Below are 23,636 nucleotides of genomic sequence, written 5' to 3'. Positions count from 1 at the left end.
ATTCTCTCATTTACAGATTTCAGTAGCAATAGATTTTTTCCAAGAAATTTGAAATTAATTAATATCGCATACGTGTCTAATATATTTATATCCTAAAGAATCTAGTCGCTGCAAGTTATTAAAAACTAGAAAATTCGGAAATTGTTTTTTCTTTTGTTAATAAAAAAGAAAAAAATGTGATAAAATCAAAAATCATATTTATATTCATATGAAAAAAATTATTTTTCAAATTTTAAAAGTTCTAAATAAAGTAAGAGTTTTTTTTTGTTTTAAATATTGACATTAGTACAAGTTCAATGTTTCAGTATTTCTAATTGTAAATTTTTACTTTCAAAAATAATAATAAAATAGACTTCTTAAATAAAAAAAAAAGAAAATAAATAAATAAAACTTATAAATTTACCTGTTTACGTTTATATTAATATTTTATTAAACGAAAATGTAAAACATAAATTTTTATACCTATTCTAAATATATTTAAAAAAAACAATACAACGCGTGTACATTTCTATTCTATAAAAGAATAAACATATAACATTGTCAATGAAATTCATAATACTAAAAATTAAACTGGTTACTTAAAATTTTTTTTTTTTTTAATTTAAAAAATATTGATATCATATATAATTTATAGAAACATAATTATGAGTACAAGATAATGGAATCAATGAGAGAAAGAATTCTCTTTTTTTTTCTTGTATATTTTTTCCATAATAAGTAAATCAGTATCACACTGCATAAATCTATTATTAAGTATATGTTCGATGAATAATAATAATAATAATAATAATAACAAAGCAAATTTATTAATTTGATGTTATTTAGAAATTGAAATTTTGAGATTGAGATGTCTCAGTCAAGTTTAATTGTTTTTTTTTTTTTCTTTAATTTTAGTATCGTGGTTGTTGTTGGGTAATATTATCCATTTGCGATCGAACAACACTCGCGGCAACATTGCTCGCTGCACTTTGTACATGTTCATTTCGCAAAAATGTACTCGTGAATTCTTGTTGTGCTTTTTGCACACTTGCCGACGATGATCGATAAATGCGATGAACCTAAAATTTTTCATTTTTTTTTTTAATTATTTCGTAGTTTCTATCTTAGTTAATTATTAACTGAATGAGATTTAGCTGTAATTTCGTGAATTCATTACTGTAGTGATTATAAATAACTCCAGTAAATATTTTTTTAAAATTTTTCGTCATTTTGATTGGGATGCACTTTTTTTAAAAAATATTTTCTAATTTTTATTTTTCTATACAATTTTTTTTTTCTAACAAAATTTAAATTCTAAATTTTTTTTTCCCAATAAAGTTCAATATTATGTCACGGTGCATAAAAAAAAATATGTTTTTTTTTTTTAAGTACTTACCTTGGATAGCAAAAGACAATCTCCAACCGCTGCCAAAATAAAACCAAGAGTAATTATCAGCAAGAAAATTCCAGTTAAAGTACCCTTTGCTGATGAATTAAAACAACCAATAGCCACGAAAAACCCACTGAAAAAATTTTTAAAAAATTGTTAAAAATAAAATTGAAACGAATAATTTTAAATGAGATGAATTTTATATATTTTTTAAGAGATATTTATGATATTAATTATATTTATACACTATTAGAGAAAATTATCAGTACACTTGTATTTTCATCTTTAAAATATGTAAGTACATTATATTTAAAAAAAAAAAAGAAATACATAATATATATTACCAAGAACCAGTTTCTGGAATGCCAATAGCTTGAATAATCGTGACAACTATTTGAGAGAAGAAAACAAGGAAAAAGACCATAAAATGGATCGAGCTATCAGTTCTGAAAAAAAAGAAAATAAACATTTATATAAAAATTTAATTCAATATTTGAAAAATTTATTGAATTTTTGTTATCAATTTAGACGATTAAAAAAAGAAGTTTTTCGATTTTTTTTTCTTACTTGAAAGCCTTATACGCCGGTCTAAACCAGCAAAGGAATGAAAAGGGAGTAAAGAGTATTAGATACAAAATGCTGAGTCCAAATGTGGAGACTTTGGAAAATGACAGCAACAAAAAGAATCCTCCAAAGACATTTAATACCATTACAAGGCCATGAACTGTAAATATTAAAAAAAAAAGTATTAACTTGTGCAATTAATCAATTTTAAATCAAAGGTTGTTAATTTCTTTTTCCTTTGATTCAAATCGATTGATAAAATACAAAAAGAATTCCTGTTTTAAAACAGGAAACGTTTTTTATTTATTTTTATACTTACACAACCACAAATGATAAAGTTGTCTCACGATTTTTTGAAAATCTGCATCAATTTCAACATCAATATCTTGATAGAAACAGGGTTGAAAACAACATTTTTCTGGCAATGGTGGCCAATTATTCCGCCTCGCTAAAATTACAAAAAAAAAATTTTTTTTTTACAATTATCAAAAAAAAACTTTTTTGAATCTTTTAAAAAAACATCTTTTTTACAAACGAAAAATTTTATTTTAGAACAAGGGCTTAATAAAGGTAAATTCTATTTTTGGGTAAATTGAAATTCGGATAATTTAAAATTTTAATCAATTGGAATTTTGATAATTTTACACAAATTGAAATTTGGATAATTTAAAACTTAAATCAATTAAAATTTGAAACTTAAATCGATTATGTAGTCTTTAGAATGACTAAAATTTCGTTAATTTTAAGTTCCCATCGATTGAATTTGCATTTGATGAAAATTACAATTAATAAATTTAATTTGATAAATAAATATTAAAATTGATTGAAAATTGAATTATGTACTTGAAATTTAAATTAAAAAGAGTGAATTGAAATTTGGATCTTTTTAAATTTGAATCGAATAAAATTTAATTAAATTGAAATTTGAAGGAAATTTACATTTGAACAAATTCAAATTTGAATAAATTAAATTTTCAGGTCTAGGATTAAAATTTTTCTTTTAAACAAATAGTTGTATTTTCCAAACGGCTTGCTTGTTTGAAAATCCCCACGGTGAAATTGTAGAGAATCATTTTCTGAAGAAAATAAGCCATATTTCATTGAAATCGAATCATTTTTAAAAAATTCTGTAGAAGCGATATAACAAAAAAATTTTATCCTATGCAAATTGTATAAACAAATAAATTTTGCAGATTTAAAATTTTTTCCTTGAAAATTAATATCTCATCTTTCAGAAAGTACAATTAATAATATTATTTTAATTATATAAATGTTAATTGGTTATTCCATTTTATTTCACCTATAGTTTTACAGTTTTTTTCATTGATATTTGTTAAAAATAGTCTAATTTATCAATGTTAATTAAATAATTGTGTAAAAAAGGCCAAAATACTAGGTGAAAATTAATATTCAAACTTAGCTGTAAAATGTTAAAATTTGTCACATTTTATTTATATTTTCCAAGAAATTTTATAAATATTATAAAATTCATTACTACCTAACAATAAGTACTTTTCAAGTACTTTCACATGATATGTTGGCTTTTTATTTTTATAATATAGAAATATGTCAAATTTTACATTGAGTATTGAACTTTTCAGGATTTTATCAGATTTTGAACACTTATATCTTCGCAGGCGATTAATGAAAAAATCCCATTTTGGTTTTAAAATTTAAGTTAAATCTTCTTTATTCACCTTATCAAAATTTGGTGCTGGAGAGCGAGCTACTTTTTATTATTATTCACTTTAAAAAATTCACCGTAAAATACAAATTTAAAGGTTAAAAAACAAGTATTTTTATAAATAAAATTCATACAAATAATTATCTATATTGAGAAAACCAACTTTAGTTTTATAAAATTACTTGTTTTTTAACCTTTAAATTTGTATTTTAAGGTGGATTTTTTAAAGTGAATAAAAATAAAAAGTAGCTCGTTCTCCATCACCAAATTTTGATAAGATGAATAAAGAAGATTTAACTTAAATTTTAAAACCAAAATGGGATTTTTTCATTAATCGCCTGCGAAGATATAAGTGTTCAAAATCAGATAAAATCCTGAAAATTTCAACATTCAAGGTAAAATTTCTCATATTTCTATATTATAAAAATAAAAAGCCAATATATCATGTGAAAGTACATGAAAAGTACTTATTGTTAGGTAGTAATAAATTTTATAAAATTTATAAATTTTCTTGGAAAATATAAATAAAATGTGACAAATTTTGACATTTTACAGCTAAGTTTGAATATTAATTTTCACCTAGTATTTTGGCCTTTTTTACACAATTATTTAATTAACATTGGTAAATTAGACTATTTTTAACAAATATCAGTGAAAAAAAATTTACTAACTAAATTATTTCTGTTTTTTTTTATAAAATTTCCAAAGCTGTCAAACTAACCTATTTTCCGTTCAACTCAACTTAAAAACTAAATTTTAACTTAAATTAAAAAAAAAATTGCATCAAATAATTGTTAAAAATGAATTGTACGGATATTCAAAGTCATTAATACGAAATATCAAATTTTTCTAAAAATAGACTGCAACGACTATAGGTGAAATAAAATGGAATTACCCTAATTAATTAATTTTTTTCAAAAGGTCTGCATTTCCGTGGATAAATGTCCTTAATTCTGTAATGAGAATAATTCAATAATGAATATTATCAAGAAAATTTATTTCGAAAATATTTCAGAATCGAACTAATTGTAAGACAAATTTTCAAAATTTTATTCAAGTAGGACAAATTTCTAAAAAAAATTCTTGAAATTCCATTTTAAAAATATTTTTAGTTTTGATTTATGCAATTTAGTCGGATTTACAATTTTGTCATAGTTTTTAGTTTTGATGGTCAAAAAATTTTCAGGCAATAAGTACTTAATCAAGTTTTACAGATTTTTAAATAAAATTTTTTTTTTTTTTTTTAAAATTTTTGGAAGAATTAAAGTTGAAATTTTTAAAAATAATTGAATTTCAAAAAATTTTGTTAATTTTCAGACAATAATTAAATTTCACAGAACTAAAAATAATTTGTCAAATAATAATTTTAGATAATATTTTTTAAAAGTAATTGAATTTTCAGAAATTTACAATTTTGATTATTGAAATTAATAAATGATTTCAGACAGTTGAATTTTCGAAGAATATTATATTATTTAGTATTTTTTCTAGGACCTTAATTTTATCAAATACTATTTTACTTGTAGAAGAATATTATAAAAATCATTAAAAATAATTAAATTTCAGGAGAGTTATAATTGAAATTATTAAATTTAAAAAAAAATTTTAATGGAAATTTTGGAAATAATTAAATTTTAGTGGTTTTTAAATTGAAAATTTTAAAAATAATTTAATTTCGAAAGATTGTGTTAAAACAATAATTATAATAATTGAGAAATTTCTAGTGATTTCTGTTGATGAAGAATTTATTAAAAATCACATAAAAAAAAATTGAATTCCAAAAGTTTTTTAAATTGAAAAATACTTTCAGATAATTGAATTTTTGAAGAATATTATAAAAAATCATTGAAAATATTTGAAATTTTTGTAAATAATTAAATTTCAAGTGATTTTAAATTAAAAATTGTTGGTAATTTTATTTGCTAATTTTTTTTTTTTAAATTATTAACAATTATTAAATTTCATAAAAATTTTAATTGAAAAATAGTTTAAGATAATTGAATTTGTGATGAATTTCATTAAAATTATTAAAAATAATTAATTTAGTGAAGAATTTTAGTTAAAAATTTGTTAAATAATTGAAATAAAGAAGATCTGAAGAAGATTTGCATTGTATATTTAAAAAAAACGTATTTTGTTTAAATCTTTTTTTAAAAAAAAAATGTAAAAAAAAGTCGAAAAAGTCGCATTTTATTAAAATAAGTCGAAAAAAGTCGTATTTTTGAAAAACAAGTCGGAAAAAGTCGAAAAAGTTTTATAATTCGAGGCCTGACTGTATTAAAAAAAGTACGAAAATATACTTACAGTAATAAGGAGAATTTTGCATATCCTGTGATCTTCTAGCTTTTAATTCCTCCTCAGTTTGCATCTAAAAAAAAAAAACAAGAAAATTAAAAAAAAATTTATTTTCAAAATTTCAATTTGAATATTAAATTGTAATAAATGATATAACATTGAAATGTTCGATGAATTTAAATAATGAACAGACACGTACATCTCCAGTTGGTGAAAACGTGTTTCTAAATGTTTGAGGTGCAGTTTGTTGTGCACTACGAGAATAATTTGGCGGTGGTACTTCTTGATTTGATGGTTGAAGTGTTGCTGGTTGTGGTGTTGTTCCAGCACCACCATATATTGGTGGATTTGAAGCTCCTCGAACTTGTGTTGTTGGAGTATCTGGACTAGCAAAAGGATTAAAATCTTCCATTCCTCGATTAGGATTTGACATTGTTGTTGTAGTTGGTTGCCGAGCAGGTGGCTACAATGTTATATTATATTTTTAATTCACCGTTTTTTTTTTCATTTATATTTATACAAAGAGAAAATTATAATGTCCATAGTAATTAATATGGAAATCAGAAAATCAAAAAAAAAAAAAAAAAAAAAAAATGACATTTTCTATTAAAGAAAACATCTGGTATTTAAATGCAAAAGTTAAATTGCTATATTTATCAAATACAAAAGATAACCTTTTATCTTTTGAAGTCGATATGTATTAACTTTAAAAAGAACCTGATGTACGTAATTTATCTTCGCAAATATCATATAATTTTAGATTACTCTAAAAATATTACATTTCAAATATCAACTAAAATCTCCAGACAGATTAATAATAAAAAAGGTAGGTATTTATTTTATAAAAAAATAAAACAAATAAATTTTGCAAACAATTAAATAAAAATAAAAAAAAATCTTACAATAGATATTTATCTTAGTTAGACTCATGATAAAAAAATTATATGTACTATTCTGATTGATTTTCTAATACAATTTCAATGAAATTAAGAAAAGACGTAAATAATATAATTGAAAAAAATAGTATAAAAGAAAATAATTTATAAAATAATAAAAGTATTTCTTCATATTCTGATGTAAATTTATTAGTATAAATTGACGTTTAAAGAACATTTAGACGTATGCATGGTATGTCATATTGTTATAGCAATAATTGTTGAAGTTTGTGACTGTCATTCATTAGACACGATAAGAGACATATATATGTAAACCACTTACCGAAAAGGGATCACCTAAATTAGGTTCCCCAAAGGGATTATCGTCATCAAATCCAGACATTTTGTGCTGATACGTAAATTATTAGCCAAATAGAGTCGTGTATGTACAAATTAAGTAAAATAGAATAAATATAACGTTTTTTTAAAGCCGACCATTCATTGCATTCATTTTTTCGGAATGTTCTTCCTTGTAAATTCACGTAGTACACTTTTATAATTGATTTCTAAAAATATGTGTCGAGGGCGCCACATTAGAAGCGGGAGATTTGAAATTATTCTCTTTTAAATAATCACACACGTAAAATACAAATATAGGAAATTTGATTTTCTAATGATATAAAAACAAATAAAATTGTAATTTTTCCCAAAAAGTATGAAAATTAAAAGTAAAACTTTTTATTTTGTTGTTCATTTAAATTTTAGCGCCCTCTTTGAAAAGAAAACTTTTGCGCACGCGTAGAATATTTAAAAATGGAGTCGAAAATTTGTTGACATTTAAAAACGTGAACCGGTTGATTGTATTCTATTGTGGTTTGAGTTTTGTTAGTTAATATTGTGAGAAATAGTTTTTTTTTTTTTTTGAAAAATTACATATAACCTATATAACATTCGAAATTATCGTTCATTAAATTAATAATAGATCGAATATTACAATAATGGATGTGATTGTACTAAGTGATTCTGAAGAATCGGTTGTTGATACCATTGAAGTCAAAGAGGATTTAATCATCAAAGAAGATTTAATCATCAATAATGATGATGATAGTTTTGAATTTCCTGAGGTGAATTTTCATTATAAAAAAAATTCAGTATTAACCTCTGAAAGTTCGCAAGACTCACTTGGAAGTTTAAAATCAAAACAATCAAAGAAGACAAATGATAAAATATCCGAAAAAGAGAAAAAGAAGGAAGAAAGAGAAAAAAAGAGAGAAGAAAGAGAGAGAAAAAAGGAGGAATTATCACTAGCAAAAGCTCAAAAGGCAGTGGTTAATAAAAATTTACAAAATTTAAAACCCGAAGAATCAATGAAATCAATGAGAATTATTATTGATGGAAATTTACAAAGTCAAACATATTTTAATCAATTAATTGCCTCTTTACAAAAATTTGAACTCACTTTTAATATTGATACTGAATTAATTCCATTTAGTATTTCTTGGAAAAGAGAAATAGAAGAACATTATGTTAATTCAAAGAATGAAGTTTCTTCACAAAAAAATTTACAAGATGAAATACATTTACTTTTAATTTGGAATTGTCAAGATGTTATAACAAAAATATCAAATGGAACATTTATTGAATCAATTCGTGAAATTGTTGAATTAGTTCCAGAAAAACGAATTACACTTTTTATTTATGGAATGAAAAATTATTATTCCTATCATAAAAATGTTAAAAATACGAATAATCGAGCTAAAGTTATTTCAGAATTGGGAGAAGAAGAAGAAATGATGAGACGTAAAAATAAAAATGATAGAATTTATGGATCATTGGCAAAAATTTCAAAAAATGATCTTGAAGTTAATCTTTGTGAAATACAATTGTTATACAATTGTTCGAGTCGACTTATTCAAACACAGGAAGAATTAAATTTAGCTCTATTTCAATTTACAAAAGCAATTGCCGAAACGCCATTTAAATTGGAACAAACAAAGAATTCAGATTTTGTTGGTGGCGATACACGTGGTGCAGTAACAGTTGATAAAAATGGAATTGGATTAAAAAGACTTTGGAAACAACAATTGTGCCAATTTGAATTATGTAATTTGGAAACTGCTGAGGCGATTTGTCAAATTTATGGAAGTCCTCTTCAATTGATGGATGTAAATTATATTTTAATTGTCATATTTAAAATAATTATTTCAACTATAATTCAGGCCTCGGATTATACGACTTTTTCGACTTTTTTTTTACATTTTTTTAAAAGAATTTTAAACAAAATTCATTTTTTTTTAATTTACAATGGAGATATTCTTTATTTCAATTATTTAACAAATTTTTAACTAAAATTCTTCACTAAATTAATTATTTTTAATAATTTTAATGAAATTCTTCACAAATTCAATTATCTTAAACTATTTTTCAATTAAAATTTTTATGAAATTTAATAATTGTTAAAAATTTTTAAAAAAATTAGCAAATAAAATTACCAACAATTTTTAATTCAAAATCACTTGAAATTTAATTATTTACAAAAATTTCAAATATTTTCAATGATTTTTTATAATATTCTTCAAAAATTTAATTATCTGAAAGAGCATTTTTCAGTTTAAAAAACTTTTGAAATTCAATTTTTTTTTATGTGATTTTTAATAAATTCTTCATCAACAGAAATCACTAGAAATTTCTCAATTATTATAATTATTGTTTTAACACAATCTTTCGAAATTTAATTATTTTTAAAATTTTCAATTTAAAAACTTCTAAATTTAATTATTTCAAAAATTTCCCTTTAAAATTTTTTTTTAAATTTAATAATTTCAATTATAACTCTCCTGAAATTAAATTATTTTTAATGATTTTTATAATATTCTTCGAAAATTTAACTATCTGAAACCAGTTTTCGCTTAAAAAGTTTTCAAATTATTATATTTTTCGTCTGCAATTTCTAATAAATTTTTTAGTAAAATCATCAAAAATTAAAAATTTTTAAATCACTTGAAGTTGATTTAATTTCAAAAATCAAAATTGTAAATCTTTAAAAATTCATTTAATTTTGAAAAATGTCATCTACAATTATTTGATAAATCATTTTTAGTTCTGTAAAATTTAATTATTGTCTGAAAATTAACAAAATTTCAATTTTAACTCTTCCAATATTATTTTTTAAAAAAAAATTTTTTTTTAAATCTGTAAAACTTGGTTATGTATTGCCTGAAATTTTTTTGACCATAAAAACTAAAAACTATGACAAAATTTTTAATTCGAATAAATTGCTTAAATCAGACATGCAAAAATTATAAAAATTGAACTTTAAGAATTTTTTTTAGAAATTTGTCTTGCTTAAATAAAATTTTGAAAATTTGTCTTAATTCTGAAATATTTGAAATAAATTTTCTTCATAATATTCTTATAGAATTATTCTCATTACAGAATTAATAAAATGAATTTAATATATCTAATAAAATTAGTTATTTAAAGTAAAATATTTATTAATCAATTAAATTTTGTTAAAATAAAAAAATCGACTTTTTTTGGAATATAAATCGACTAAAACGACTTTTTTTGTGCCTTAAAGTTGATCTAAGGTCTGTTATTTAAAAAAATTATATTTAAAATTAATTTATTTATTAAATTAAAAACAAAATACCTATGACATGATTTTTATTTTTAATGATTTTTATAATATTCTTCGACAATTCTATTCGAAAATTTTCTTCGAAAATCATTTTTCAATTAAAAACTTTTGGAATTCAATTTTTTTCATTTGATTTATAATAAATTCTTCATTAACAGAAATCACTAAAAAAATTTCTCTTGAAATTGTAGTTCAATTAATTTCAAAAATAAAAATAAATCTTTGAAAATTAAATTATTTTTAAAAAATGTTATCTAAAATTATTTGACAAATTATTTTTATAATTATACAAATTTTTTCTTACCAAATTCTATGAGTTTTCTATTGTTTATTTTTTCTAAATAATACATAATTTCTATAATATAGAAAAATCATTTATCTAAACTATTATTGTTATAAATATCAAACAATTCTTAATTTAATTCTTTCAAATTTCAATGAATTATTATTTTGAATATCAACTTTAAAATTTAATTAAATTTTATTCGATTTAAATTTTAATCCATCAAATTTCAAAATTTTTATTTAAATTTCAATTGCTTCTACTTTCAATGAATTCTAATTTTTATTTGTTAAAACAAATTTATTAATATTAAACTTTTAATTAAATGCAAATTCAATTTATTGAAAAATTAATCGATTTAGGTTTCAAATTATCAAAATTTTAATTCGTATAATTTTTAATATATTTCAATTTATTTATTTAAAATTATTCAAATTTTAATTGATTTAGATAATTTTCAAATTACCCGAATTTCAATTTATCTAAATTTTAATTAAATTTAGTTTCAAATTATTTCGAATTATAATATTCTAAATTTTATTTAATTGATTTAAATGTTAATTTATCAAAATTTCTAATGAAACTGAAACTAAAAATTGAAAATATTAAAAATTTGAATACATACAAATTAGTTGTTTTGCACGTCAATTTTTATTTTCTTTTATCTTAATGAACGGTAATTTCACATTTTTTAGAATAAAAGCATGTTTTATGATTTTTAAAAAAAACTAAGATTCTTTATGGAAAATGGTTTTAAAAAATTTAATTTTTTAATAGAAATTTACTACTATTAAAAAAAAGTCGTATTTTTATTTAAATCAGTCTAAAAAAGTAAAAAAAAAAAAAAAAAAAGTTATACAATCCGAAGCCTGTAATTTTATTTATAATAAATATCATCTCTTGTATTATATTTACCAAATAAAAAAAAAATTTAATTATATTTTAGGCTTATTCAAAATGTACACCGATGGAAGGAGAAATGCTCCTAAAAGACGTTCCGGTAATTATAAAAAGAAAAATTATATTCAATCTATATAAATGAAAATGTAGTAATATAAATTTATTAATTACAATTTTTCATCAAAACAGATAAGAAGGGCAGCTGGACCTGTCACTACATCTCGTAAAATTGGACCAAAAATAAGTAAAAGAATTTTTACGATGTTCACAACTGAGGATGGTAATCTTTTACTTGACATGGGAGTGGAAAATAAAAAGTAAATACTTTAATTTTTATAATATAATTTATTTTTTTATTATTATCATTATTATTGGTAAATTATTAAAGTTGTGCAATTACATATATGATCTGCCTGTTTGTCTATAACTTATGATTTTATATAATTACACACTATGAATGGTTCACAAATTTTCAACTATTATTATAACGATGCGATTAACAAGTTTATTATTTTTTAAAATGAAAAAAAAAATGTACACAAAGTTTTCTTTTGAGCTTGAAAGGAATTACAATATATTATGATTGAAAATATACATAGTCTTTTGTTCATAATTTTACAAAAATTATTTTAACATTAAAAATTAAATTTCTAGTTTAGGGAATAATTTTATTAAAAAAAAAAAAAAAAACAAAAAAAAAAGTTATAAACAGTGATAACTTAAATGTAAATATGTACATTAATAACTTATACATGTTCAATATCATATTTACGAATAATTAATAACTTAGTTTTCTCTTATTAATATCTTATTATCACTTTTTTTTTCTTCATTTAACTGCATTTCTAAAATATATAAATTCAGTCTCTATAAGAATTTCGCTTCATATTTATATGCAGTATATTGATTACAAAGAAATTGTAATCTACATTTTTTTCTTTTACAAAAGCTAATATGTAAATCTCGGAAGTATATGCAAATTGTATTTTATCATTACTTTCTATATGAAGACTATATAGTTAAAAAAAAAAACTGCGTCTTTTACAAAATAAGAGACACGTTTTCGAAACGAAGAATTATTTCAAATTACAAAAATATCGTTTTAGAGTATTAACTTTTTTGTTTCCTATAATTAAAGGACAATTCATTATATTTCCTCTAGAGTCGTTGTTGCTTTTATTTTCGAAAAATGTTAAAATTCGTAATAATCATTTTTTATATCCGTACAATTATTTAATAAAATTTTATATATATTATTTTATTTTTGAATTTGAATTTTAAAGATCAGTTGCATGGTAAAAAAAATTAATTTGACAGCTGTAAAAATTAATTAAAACTGTTTTTTCTTTACAAAGAGCTAAGGCCACAATATTTCAATACACAAAATTTTATACATATAAAGATCTACACGATAATTAAACAGAATTTAAAAATAAAAATTAATTTTTAATTAATAATTAATTATTTTTCAAAATAGTATAATTTATGTTTTAGGTGAAAATTAATTTTTAAACTTACCTGAGAAATAGAGAAAATTTAATACATTTCACGAAGCTGAAGTATGCAATGTTTATGATAAACGATTTTGAAAAAAAAAAATTTTTTTTTTAAAATGAAGAATTCTATAATTTTTTGCCTAAAAATTATTTCTTGTAGTTTTTATTAATCAACAAATTATAAAAAAAAGTATTTTTTTAGATAAATAATTTTATAATTTTCCGTATTAAATAAAAATTGATTTCTAATTGTCGACCATAAATATTGCGTACTTTAGCATCGTTACATTTTAATGAAATTTTTCTAGAAAATTTATAAAGAGATTTTTATTAAATACAGCTTTTCTAGAAAAATTTAATTGAAATATGTTAAATTTTCACATTTCACAGGTGTAAATTTAAAAATTAATTTTCAACTAATATTTTTTTTTTTATAGAATAATCAATTAATATAATTATTCGATTTTAAAAAATTATTAATTAATTTATTAATAATTAATTAAAAATGAACATAATCAATTAATATAAATTATATTATTTTGAAAAATAATTAATTTATTTATTAATAATTAATTAAAAATTAACATTATCTAATATTATTTATGTTTTTTTAATTAATTTTTACATCTGCCAAATTAACCTTCTTTCCATGCAATTAATTTTTAAAATTCAAATTTCAAGGTAAATTTATTAAATAATTTTCAAAAATGAATAATATGGATATAAAAAATGATTATTACGAATTTTAGGAAGAATTGTGATTATAATTATAATATTATAATTATATTTTCCTAAAAATAGGACGCTACGACTTTAGGTGAAATATAATGAACCCTTAAATTTCATTTGTTTATAATTCTCGTCGCTTATAAATGAAATGCAAATAAAAGCATCATTTTTTTTTCACGCATTTTAAAATGAACACAGTGGAATATTATATTTATACAAACGCTTATTATCTACAATATATATATATATATATATAGAAGAAAAATAAATACATTTCAGGAGCTGAAAATTTAAGTTTAAAATTTTTTTCAAATAAAACTGATATAACAATTCTCAATTAATAATCGTTCGTGACTACTATAACTTAATATTAATTTTTAAATAAAGAAAAAAAAACAAAATTTTCTAATTTTTCAGTCTTTAAAATGTAGAGCTTAATTTTTTTTTTCTACAGTAGACCTGCTACATTTTTATGAAAAATAGATAAATTAGTGTAACTAACATTTTTATTTTTCAAAGAAACTTTAAATAAAATGAAACTAAAAATATTTTTTCAAAATTATACATTATCGTATCATTCAGAATTATTAATATTGATCTCTTCTTTTATTATTGAATCATCATGAAATAATAAATCATTTTCTGTTGAATTAATGATTTTTCGTTCGATAATATTTGTTTTAATTGCTTCTTCAATTTCAAAAAATTCATCATCAAAATTATTTATAATTTTTGACGTTGACATTTGATTAACAAATTGTTGTTGTTCATTTTTATCAGTGTTAAATAATTTGGCAATTTTTTGATTTGTTTTTGTTAAAATTACCGGTTCACTTTTATCTTTATTGTGAATAATATTCGGTAGAGAATTTCTTTTGGCGAGAATAATTTTTGTATATTTCATTGTTGATTCATTAGAACGACTAGAATTTTGTACAATTGGACTAGAATGATTTTGATTATTATTATTATTATTATTTTTAGATTGAATGAGAAGATTATTTAAATTTTGATTGGGAAGACTTTGACGTAAAAATGATTGTTTTTGTGTTGTTAATAATTTTCCAGGTTGCGATTTATCTTGTTTATTGCTAATTAAAACAACTTTTGTTGGACCTATTTTTGAATTTTTTAAAGGATGATGAATTTCTTTTGAATTTTCTTTTATTGTATTGACAATTGGAATTTGTGGTAGAATTGGTGATTTTTCAATTGAATTTATTGTTTCGCCATCTTTGGCAAATATTATTGGAATATCTAAAATATTTCCTAAATCATCGTTTAGAAAATTTGTCGATGTTGTTGTTGTTTCTGATTTTGATTTTGAATTTCGTGTAAAATTATTAGCAGTTATCTTTGGAATTATTTTCATTGATTTCTCAGAATTTTTTATTTTTGATGTAAATGGTAAAATTGTCACTGAATTTTGACCAGAATTTGATATTTTTGTCTTGCATGTATTTTCCAATAATACTAGATTATTTGTGTTTGGCGAATAAATTTTGTTACCTTGATTCATTTGTCGAGAAGAAGAAGAAGAAGAAGAAGAAGAAGTAGAAGTAATTTCTTTCGAAGACTTTGGATTCTTTTGTAGATATTCGTTCGCATTTACTGGTCCAGAGGTGTCCATCACTATAAATAAATTAGATATCCGTCTGAAAAACTTGTCAGCAATTAAAAAAAAAAAAAACATTTTTCGAGCTTTCGATTTCAAAGCCACAGTGGCTTTGATTTTTGCCCTAAAAAATTTTTATTTTCTTCTTGTGTAAATAAAAAGATAAATTTAAAAAAAAAAATTTTTCTTTTCTTTTTATTAATAAAACCACTGTAACTTTAAATACAAAATATCGAATTGATGTTTCATAGAACAAGAAAAAAAAAGTGAAAAAAGTGAGTGGAGAAAGAGAGAAAAAATCCACAGAAATTCCTGAGATTAATAAATATTGACTTTTTTTCCTAGATAGGATAAAGGACAGGAATTGAAAAAAATTTGAAGTATAAGAAAAAGTTTTATTTAACATAAAATATAAGTTTAGGATATTATATTTACAGATTTAATTTAAAGCCAAAAGACACAATTTCTTTTTTTATTTTCTTTTGTTTTTTTTAATCACAATAAGTGATTGTCGTCAAAAAATATTTACAAACGCTATTTTTTTATTTTTTTTTTTTAAATATAATTCACTAATACTGTATGTACATAAAATACGATATTTTAAAAACGTAGTAAATACTCAAAAAAAAAAAAAATAAATAATTATCAAATGAATAACAAATTGTGTAGTGGTTGTACAATTTAAATTCTTACATTTATTTTTGTTTTTACTGGCAAAATTAATAATTGAATGAGTGTAAAACATTATTTTTCCTTTTCTTCAAATATGGATTTAAAAAATAATAAATTTCTCAAGTTTATTATTTAATTATTAAATAATAAACTTTAATTTCTATAAAATTAAATTTTACTTTTATTAATACTCTTATTAATTTTTTTTTAAGAGAATAGAAATATTGAATTTACTAAATAAGTGTTTTATCAATCAAATCAATTTATAGACATTAAAAGCTTTTGCTATAATTACACGCATTTTTTTTTTTTTTTTTTTTGTATATAAGCATTTGATATTTACAATTTTTGTACTTTCCCAGAAAGCAAGAATGACGCCAACAAAAAAAGAAATTTAATAACAATTCAAGCTACTTCAATTCTTAAAAATGATATTTCAAAAAATATTCGTTTAAAATAATTTTTTTACGTTTTGTCAAGACGTGCAATAAAATTGCCAAAGAAGCGTTTTTTGATATATATAAAAAAAAGAATTGATATATAAATAAAAATTCTACTATCAAAAATCTAGCACAGCTTTCGTTCAATTATTTTTTTGTTAAAGGATTAGATATAAATATTCTACCTTTTGAAGGTGCGACTGGTGATGATGTTGGTGTTACCGTAACACTAGGAGTTAATAGGACACTAGATGTAATTGGTCTTCCACCGATGCTAATTGGACTTTTACCACTTTGTAAAAGTGCTGTTAAAGCTCCACTTGTGCCGGATGTTTTTATTTGAGATGCTGCAAAAAAACAAAGCAAAAAAAAATTTTCATTGTTTGAAAAAAAAGAATTTCTTTGAAAATGGGTCGGTCAATTCTTTATTTTTCACAAAGTGAATTTTTTTTTTATCTATTTTTCAAAAATATAATAATTTAGTAGAATAATTTTACGTTTTTAGATAATAATAATATTATTTCTCAAAACAAAACATAAACTGGAATTCTACAAATTTCCACGAGGTTTTCTTTTTTTATGATTTTCAGGGATCTAAGTCCTAATTTAATGATTTTAAAGAATCACTGATTAAAAAAACAAAATGACAATTCGATTAAATGAAAAGTCAATCAAAATCCGGTTAAATGAAAATTTTTTCAAATTAAAATTATGTGGAAATAAAAAATTGTTCCAAAGGAAATTTTTGTTAAATAATAATTTGGTTACATGGAAATTGGAACCATTAACTTTAATTAAAATAATTTTGTGAAATAATTAATTGAAAATGACAAATTTTTTTCATTTCGTATATAAACTTCAAATGAAATATTTTACATATTTTATATTAATAAATATTTAGAAAACGCAACATTCTTTTAAAGTTTAAAAAAGTTTTAAAAATAGACCATTATATTTCGACTGAAATTGTTGTGGCCTAATTTACTTTTTTAGCAATTAGAAAATATATTTAAAAAAAAAAACATATAAAATAATTTTTAAAAGTGTAAAAAGAATTATTGATTCTTGTTTAGAATTAATTTATTATTGTTTAATGATTATAGTAAAAAAAATTAAAAAATAATTAATAAAATAGAATTTCTTTGTCTAATTCTTTTTTTCACTAAATTAATTATTTAAATTTAAAGTTAGTGAATTATAATTTGTCATTAATAAAAATTCTAATTACCTGAAATTGAAGACGGGTTAGATTTTATTTGACTTCCTCCTGTAATATAAAGAAACGTAACATAAATAATTATTTATTAAATTTTTGAAATAATATTTATATTTTCTCGTAATAGAAAACAAAAAAATCAATTTAAAATAGTTTAAAAAAAAAAAATTCTAACCAGCAACTGAAACAGTTTTCATTTTTCCAATATTTTGAGTTCCAGTTTGTATCATTTTTGGACTTTTTTGAAGAGCAGAAGCAGGAGGTTTTGTCAAAGCTCCAGCTTTTGTTATACCCGGTGAACTTTGTCCAATATTACCAGACGCAAATTTCATTGGTCCTGCTGGTGATAAACTTGCCAATGATCCAATGTTTAACGTTATTCCACCATTTCCACTATTTAAATTTTGCTGTAAAATATTTAAATCGTTGTGAAAATTTTTCAAATACTCTAATCATTAAATATATAAATTCCAGGTTAAAAGTAATTTTCTTCAATTAAATAGAAGAAATAATTATTTAAAAATTGTCATATTGTCAATTGTTTACTAGAGGTATAATTTTAAAATATATAAATCCATATATAAAATTAAAATATAAAGAAAAAATTTTTTTTTCTCACCTGAGCCATGAGCCTTGATGAAATAACATTTTCCGGGAAATTTGCCTTCTGATTAGAAACAACACGTGGTTTTCGTTTTAAAGTTGTTGGCGTGAAATTTGTATTTGTTCCAATGACAGATAAATTTGTTGGCAAATTAATTGCACGCGATACTGAACTAGCGGTTATAATTTGTCCACTTGAAATGGTACTTAAAACTGGTGTAACTGGTCTTGATTTTTTGATATTTGGCGAATTTGGTTCACTTTCCACTGAGCTGCTTGTTGAATTTCTTCTCTTTCGACAATCCTTTTTATTTCGAGCGTCTAAATTTGCCAATGTAATAGGTCTCAATGGTAGTGGATGTGGTTGCAAAAGAATACTACCAACAAAATCGCCAATCTCATCGAGAATACAACGATCAACCATACTTTGTGTTATGCCTTCAGATATTTTTTTAGCTGTTGAAATTCGTAAATGATCATCAGCTGTACCAACAACAACAAGACTTGTTTCGACTAACATTTTTTCACGTAAATCTTCCAAATCATCGGGACGTACAAGAGTTGAATTTTGACCAATTACAAACATAACCGGACATCGAATATCCATTAGAGTATCGTCCGGCGATCCTCTTTTGCCTTCAACAGTATTAAATGGAAAGCCGAGACATATTACAGCTGTCACATGCTCCATTTGTGATATCTGTTGAGAGAAATTTTTTAAATTATTTAAAAATATTTATTAAAAAATATTAATTAGCAAAGATATTTGAAATTTTTGTTATTAAAGTTTAGTTTACCTGACAAGCCAAAGCAGCTCCTGTATTGAAACCCAAAAGAATTATCGGCCTACCGGGACAATCGGATCTTACTTCTTGCAATTTTGTTCGTGTGGCTTGTACAAGTTGATCAATGCAAGTCATCATTGTCATTTTTGTTGCTGATAATCCTGAAGGCACGAAAACACTCACAACCATTCCCAATGCACTTAATTGCGAAACCCATTTAAGTTGCCTTGGAGATGAACTATTTCCCATTGTAGAAGGAGCAATCACCAAAATTGGATTGCCTGGTAATTTTTTCTAATATTGAAAAACGTTTGAAAATTACAAAACAAAATACACAAGATAATGAGACAAAAATTTGTGAACTGTGCCAATATTTTTTTTTTTTTGAAAACTGGAAATTTTTTCATGAAAAATTTTCCTATTTAAAACAGTAATTAAAAAATATAAGTTGGACAGTTTTGTCAAATTTGAAGATTTATACAATTTATTGTTATAAATATTTTTGAGTTTGATTTTACAAAATTTTTCTTTTTATTAATATCCTTTTCTTCAGTGCGCGTGATAAATTATTTTCATATTCAATTTAATCCAATAATTGACATTATGTTTTATTATTTAATAAAATAATTGAAATTTTTCTCCAAATAAATCAAATAATTGAAATTCTCCTCAATTATTCAAAATATTTTCAATTATTATTCAATCAAATAATTTAAAAAACTTTAAATCAATAAAATTTAATTTATTATAAATATATTTTTCAATATATAATTTAAATTATTTCCAAATAAGTAATAAAATAATTGAAAATATCCTAAAATATTTAATTAAAAAAAAAAGAAAAGAAAATTATTTTGAAATAATCAATATATAAAATAATTGAAACGATCTTCAAAAATTGATAATTTTAAACAAATTAACATAAAGTATCAATTTGTAAAATTCGTTGAATATTTTCGAGTTAAATATTATATAAAAAAATTTTTGAGTCAAAATAATTCTCAAGATTTTAAGTAATAAATTTTTTTCTTTGAAAAAGTTTAACTAAAATATTAATTTTGAAAAATTATTCAAAAGTAATTTTTTTTTGTTATTACTTTTTGTGATTTTCACTTTTGAAGAACAAAAGTTTTCTTTATCATATAAAATAACTATAATATACACATGAAATAAATAAATTAGTATAAAAAATATATTTAAAATTAATAAATTTAAAAAAAAAAAAATTGATCTTTTAAAATTTGAATAAATTAAAATTCGACAAATTTGAAACTTAAATAAATTACTATTTAGACAGATTTAAATTTCGTTAATTTTAAATTTCAATTCAATAGAATGTACCTACTTGTATTTAATGAAAATTTTAATTATTAATTTCGACAAATAAAAATAAAAATTGATTGAAAATTGGATCACTAGAAAATATGTAAATTAAAATTTAGAGATTCGGAACGTTTAAAATTTGAATCGAATATAATTTAATTACATTGAAATTTTTATACCTAAATTAAAATTTTTAAATATTCGAATTTGTAAAAATTGATTTTTTTGATTTATTGAACTGGTAGTTGATTAGAATTAAATTAAATTTAAATTGATTACAATTTTAATCAATAAATACAGCAACTAATTTAAATTTTTTTTGAAATTTGTCTCAAATAATTTTTAAATTAATGAAAATATGTTTTCTCTAAATTAATATGAGCTCAAGGAATGTTAAAAAAATTCTTTATGAACTAATAAATTATAATTATTCTATACTTTATGGAAAATTATTTTTCCCTAATCAATTTCAATTTTAAATTGATAAATACGAAGCGAATTTAAAAAAAAAGAGTCAACTAATTGCTTTTTATTCCACTATAAGTCAAAATAAATTGCATAAAAAAAAAAAAAAATTGTACACTCCGAGTCCTGTAAAAATTTGAAAATAAAATTTATAATATTACCCACCGGTTTATTAGAATTTAATGTCGATGTCACTGGATCCCATGATCTTTTCAATAATGATCCCAATGTCTCCCATGTAACTGGACCACCTTTTCCATTAATATTTGTCTGTACAGCAATCATTTTATCAATAAGCTGTGGAATAATCAGTCTTAATGTTTGAAGGATATCTAAATAAATAACCAAATACTCTTGCGGAAGATAATCAAATAATAAACAATGAATCCATTGTGAAATTCTAATATCCCATCCAATTGATGCCATTATTTCACGAAATCGTTTTGCAGCAGTGTCAACTGATGTTCTTCGAAATACAGGTTCCATTGTATTACCAGTTTTTGCAAGTCTCGCCAATCTTTCGGCCGTCAATACTCTCACTACTTTTGCAAATACACGAATTTGAATTTGACTCCAAAATGTTTTATCAATTTTCTCCTCCCATTCAGTGTCATCATCGGGTCTAACAAAATTTGCCAATCTTTGCAATTCATCCATTAAATGTCGTGTTCGTCCCAAATCAAATGGCGGTGATGATTGATTGTCGTTATAATATTCCACGTCAATATTCTCCTCAGATTTTTGTTTATCGCTAATTGGCAAAATAATTATTATTATTAAATTATTTAATAATAAAAATACAAACAAAAAAATGAAATTTAATGTACAAAAATTAAAATATATTAAAAAATAGAATTCTAAAAATTAAAATTTATTTCTACAAACCAGATTAGAAAATTTAATTTTTGTTATTGTTTTATTTCCAAAACTCGTAACTATGGTTTTTTTTTTTTTTAATTTCTACCTTCACAGTGTAAGTGTTTTTTGTTTTACTTACGTCATTGTTTCAGTATTATTAATCAAATATTAAAATTTTAATTTTTATAAAAATTTAATTTTTTTGTTACCGATTTATTAATAAATAGTGAATTTTTTTATTTTAGCGTGAAGTAATAATTTTTCTCAACTTACGATAAAATATTATTTTTTGTGAAGAAAATCTTTTTTATTGGTTTAACGTAGACATTTTCTGGTTTCCAATTCCAGGGACGAGCATAACAATGATCTCGAACAATGACATCGACTTCGAGTTCATAACAACCGGCAAGTTGATGTAAATATGTTGTAAATCGATTTGGATTATCGTCAATTATATCTCCCGTAGGACTAGGTAGTCCTGGACTTCCTTGTGGAGTAACAGTAGCTCCCGATGTTAATAACATTTTCATAAAATTATCCCTTCCAGAATTTGCCTTAACAACCTCTGCCATTTGTTAGCTTTTTTTTCACTAAAAGTAATTTTTCTTAATTTATTACTATTTATTTAGATTTATCAAAAAAAAAAACTATTCATGAATTTTCGAAAATAAAATTTTTTATTGAAAAAGAAAATTAACTAGAAATATTAATTCCATGATCATTAATTATAATTTAATACTGATTTTCGCCGATTATTTACCTTTTAGTAATTATAATAAAAGCAGTAATATAAAAATTTTTTATAAGTATTAATACTAAAAATACTAAAAATAAATGTAAATAAAATTGTTTATCTCTGATAAAAATATATTTTCGATTTCATTAAAAAATGATTGTTATAAAAAATTAAATATAAAGAAAAATATTTTTTTAATATTTAATAAAATTATATATTACTATATAAAATATTAATAATTGTTAGAATAAATTGTAATATCAAAATTAACACAATTTATAACAAACAAATGAATATTTAATCAGAAAAATTTCTTGTGATTGTAATTTGTTACTTGTATAAACACGAATTAATTTATATAATTCAATATAAGAATTACATCACTTTAAAGAAAAAAAAATTTGACGAAATCAACATACATAACCTCAAAATTAAGAGTGTTATTATATATTTTAACAATTAAAAATGTTCGATATTCAAATATTTAATTGGAAATATAGTAAAAAAAAAGGTAATAGCTTTTTATTATAGATTCGTTTTTAGTATAAAATACCTTATAAAATTGTTTAACAGGGTGTTTTGAGCTTCATTTTGGATAAAGACGCACTAGAAACACTTTCCCATGGTGAAATTATTTTTACACTCACTTATATGCACACATGTACATAATTATTGAAAATTTAATTTTTATATCTCTTATATAATTCGAATATTTTTTTCTAAATAAAATTTAGACACACACACAAAAAAACGTGGCTGCACACAAACAATGAGATCAATGAAAATGAAACCCTATAGAATCACGTAGAATATTGTTCGTAGAACTAACCTATATATTCTTTATCATATACGTTGTTTTGAACACTTAAATAGAGAAAATTATCATCATAACATTTTTATCTTTATAAAGATTATAATTTTATTTTATTTATTTATATACAAAATTAGGGTATTAACAATTTAGATGAAAATCAAGAAAGTACAAATGCAGACGATGCAGACGCTTAATGATTACTAAATTTTCTCCAATCATATACGTTCATTTCTTCTGGACAGCCAATTAAAAAACAGGTTGCTTTTCAAGGAAA

The 23,636-nt window shown here is 21.7% G+C and overlaps 3 protein-coding genes across 4 annotated transcripts; 1 reads left to right on the top strand and 2 right to left on the bottom strand.

The window, feature by feature from the left end:
* Nucleotides 1-861: 861 nt before the first annotated feature.
* LOC127282963 (secretory carrier-associated membrane protein 5A) lies at nt 862-7,346 on the bottom strand. Its single transcript, XM_051307571.1, has 8 exons — nt 7,131-7,346; nt 6,112-6,375; nt 5,922-5,985; nt 2,253-2,381; nt 1,937-2,093; nt 1,714-1,815; nt 1,376-1,502; nt 862-1,058 (listed from the first exon to the last, which is right to left on the bottom strand). Exons 1-8 carry the CDS (start codon nt 7,188-7,190, stop codon nt 891-893), a joined length of 1,071 nt encoding a protein of 356 aa, XP_051163528.1. The 5' UTR covers nt 7,191-7,346; the 3' UTR covers nt 862-890.
* A 255-nt stretch (nt 7,347-7,601) lies between these two features.
* Nucleotides 7,602-22,298, top strand: LOC127282896 (crossover junction endonuclease EME1-like). The gene is made up of 4 exons (XM_051307480.1): nt 7,602-8,952; nt 11,657-11,710; nt 11,800-11,927; nt 22,161-22,298. Exons 1-4 carry the CDS (start codon nt 7,786-7,788, stop codon nt 22,189-22,191), a joined length of 1,380 nt encoding a protein of 459 aa, XP_051163437.1. The 5' UTR covers nt 7,602-7,785; the 3' UTR covers nt 22,192-22,298.
* On the bottom strand, nt 14,395-23,537 carry LOC127282888 (KAT8 regulatory NSL complex subunit 3). Of its 2 annotated transcripts, none has more exons than XM_051307468.1 (9): nt 23,378-23,537; nt 22,086-22,402; nt 21,120-21,705; nt 19,179-19,460; nt 18,398-19,081; nt 17,954-18,185; nt 17,791-17,829; nt 16,748-16,909; nt 14,395-15,467 (listed from the first exon to the last, which is right to left on the bottom strand). In XM_051307468.1, exons 2-9 carry the CDS (start codon nt 22,382-22,384, stop codon nt 14,410-14,412), a joined length of 3,342 nt encoding a protein of 1,113 aa, XP_051163425.1. In that variant the 5' UTR covers nt 22,385-22,402; nt 23,378-23,537; the 3' UTR covers nt 14,395-14,409. The 2 variants fall into 2 exon arrangements, with proteins under 2 accessions (XP_051163425.1, XP_051163415.1); XM_051307458.1 differs by having other exon boundaries at nt 23,102-23,533.
* Between the last annotated feature and the right edge of the window lie 99 nt (nt 23,538-23,636).

This window comes from Leptopilina boulardi, unplaced genomic scaffold (genome assembly GCF_019393585.1).
Source record: "Leptopilina boulardi isolate dan_hultmark-lab unplaced genomic scaffold, ZJU_Lbou_2.1 LbouV2_116, whole genome shotgun sequence".
NCBI classification, from domain to species: Eukaryota; Metazoa; Arthropoda; class Insecta; order Hymenoptera; family Figitidae; genus Leptopilina; species Leptopilina boulardi.
Note: the sequence above shows the minus strand (reverse complement) of the source record. Positions and strands in the feature narration are given on the sequence as shown.

Bases quoted from the DNA above. Each gene is read 5' to 3' on its own strand.
- LOC127282963 (XM_051307571.1), bottom strand. From the start codon at position 7,190: ATGTCTGGATTTGATGACGATAATCCCTTTGGGGAACCTAATTTAGGT. The intron at 6,376-7,130 runs GTAAGTGGTTTA...ATAACATTGTAG, and splicing joins ATTTAGGTGATCCCTTTTCG to CCACCTGCTCGGCAACCAAC. The intron at 1,503-1,713 runs GTAATATATATT...AAATTTTTTCAG, and splicing joins ATTCCAGAAACTGGTTCTTG to TGGGTTTTTCGTGGCTATTG.
- LOC127282896 (XM_051307480.1), top strand. From the start codon at position 7,786: ATGGATGTGATTGTACTAAGTGATTCTGAAGAATCGGTTGTTGATACC. The intron at 11,711-11,799 runs GTAATTATAAAA...TCATCAAAACAG, and splicing joins TGCTCCTAAAAGACGTTCCG to ATAAGAAGGGCAGCTGGACC. The intron at 11,928-22,160 runs GTAAATACTTTA...TTCCAATTCCAG, and splicing joins ATGGGAGTGGAAAATAAAAA to GGACGAGCATAACAATGATC.
- LOC127282888 (XM_051307468.1), bottom strand. From the start codon at position 22,384: ATGGCAGAGGTTGTTAAGGCAAATTCTGGAAGGGATAATTTTATGAAA. The intron at 21,706-22,085 runs GTAAGTTGAGAA...TTTGCCAATTAG, and splicing joins ACAAAAAATAATATTTTATC to CGATAAACAAAAATCTGAGG. The intron at 16,910-17,790 runs GTAATTAGAATT...GTTTTTTTGCAG, and splicing joins TAACCCGTCTTCAATTTCAG to CATCTCAAATAAAAACATCC.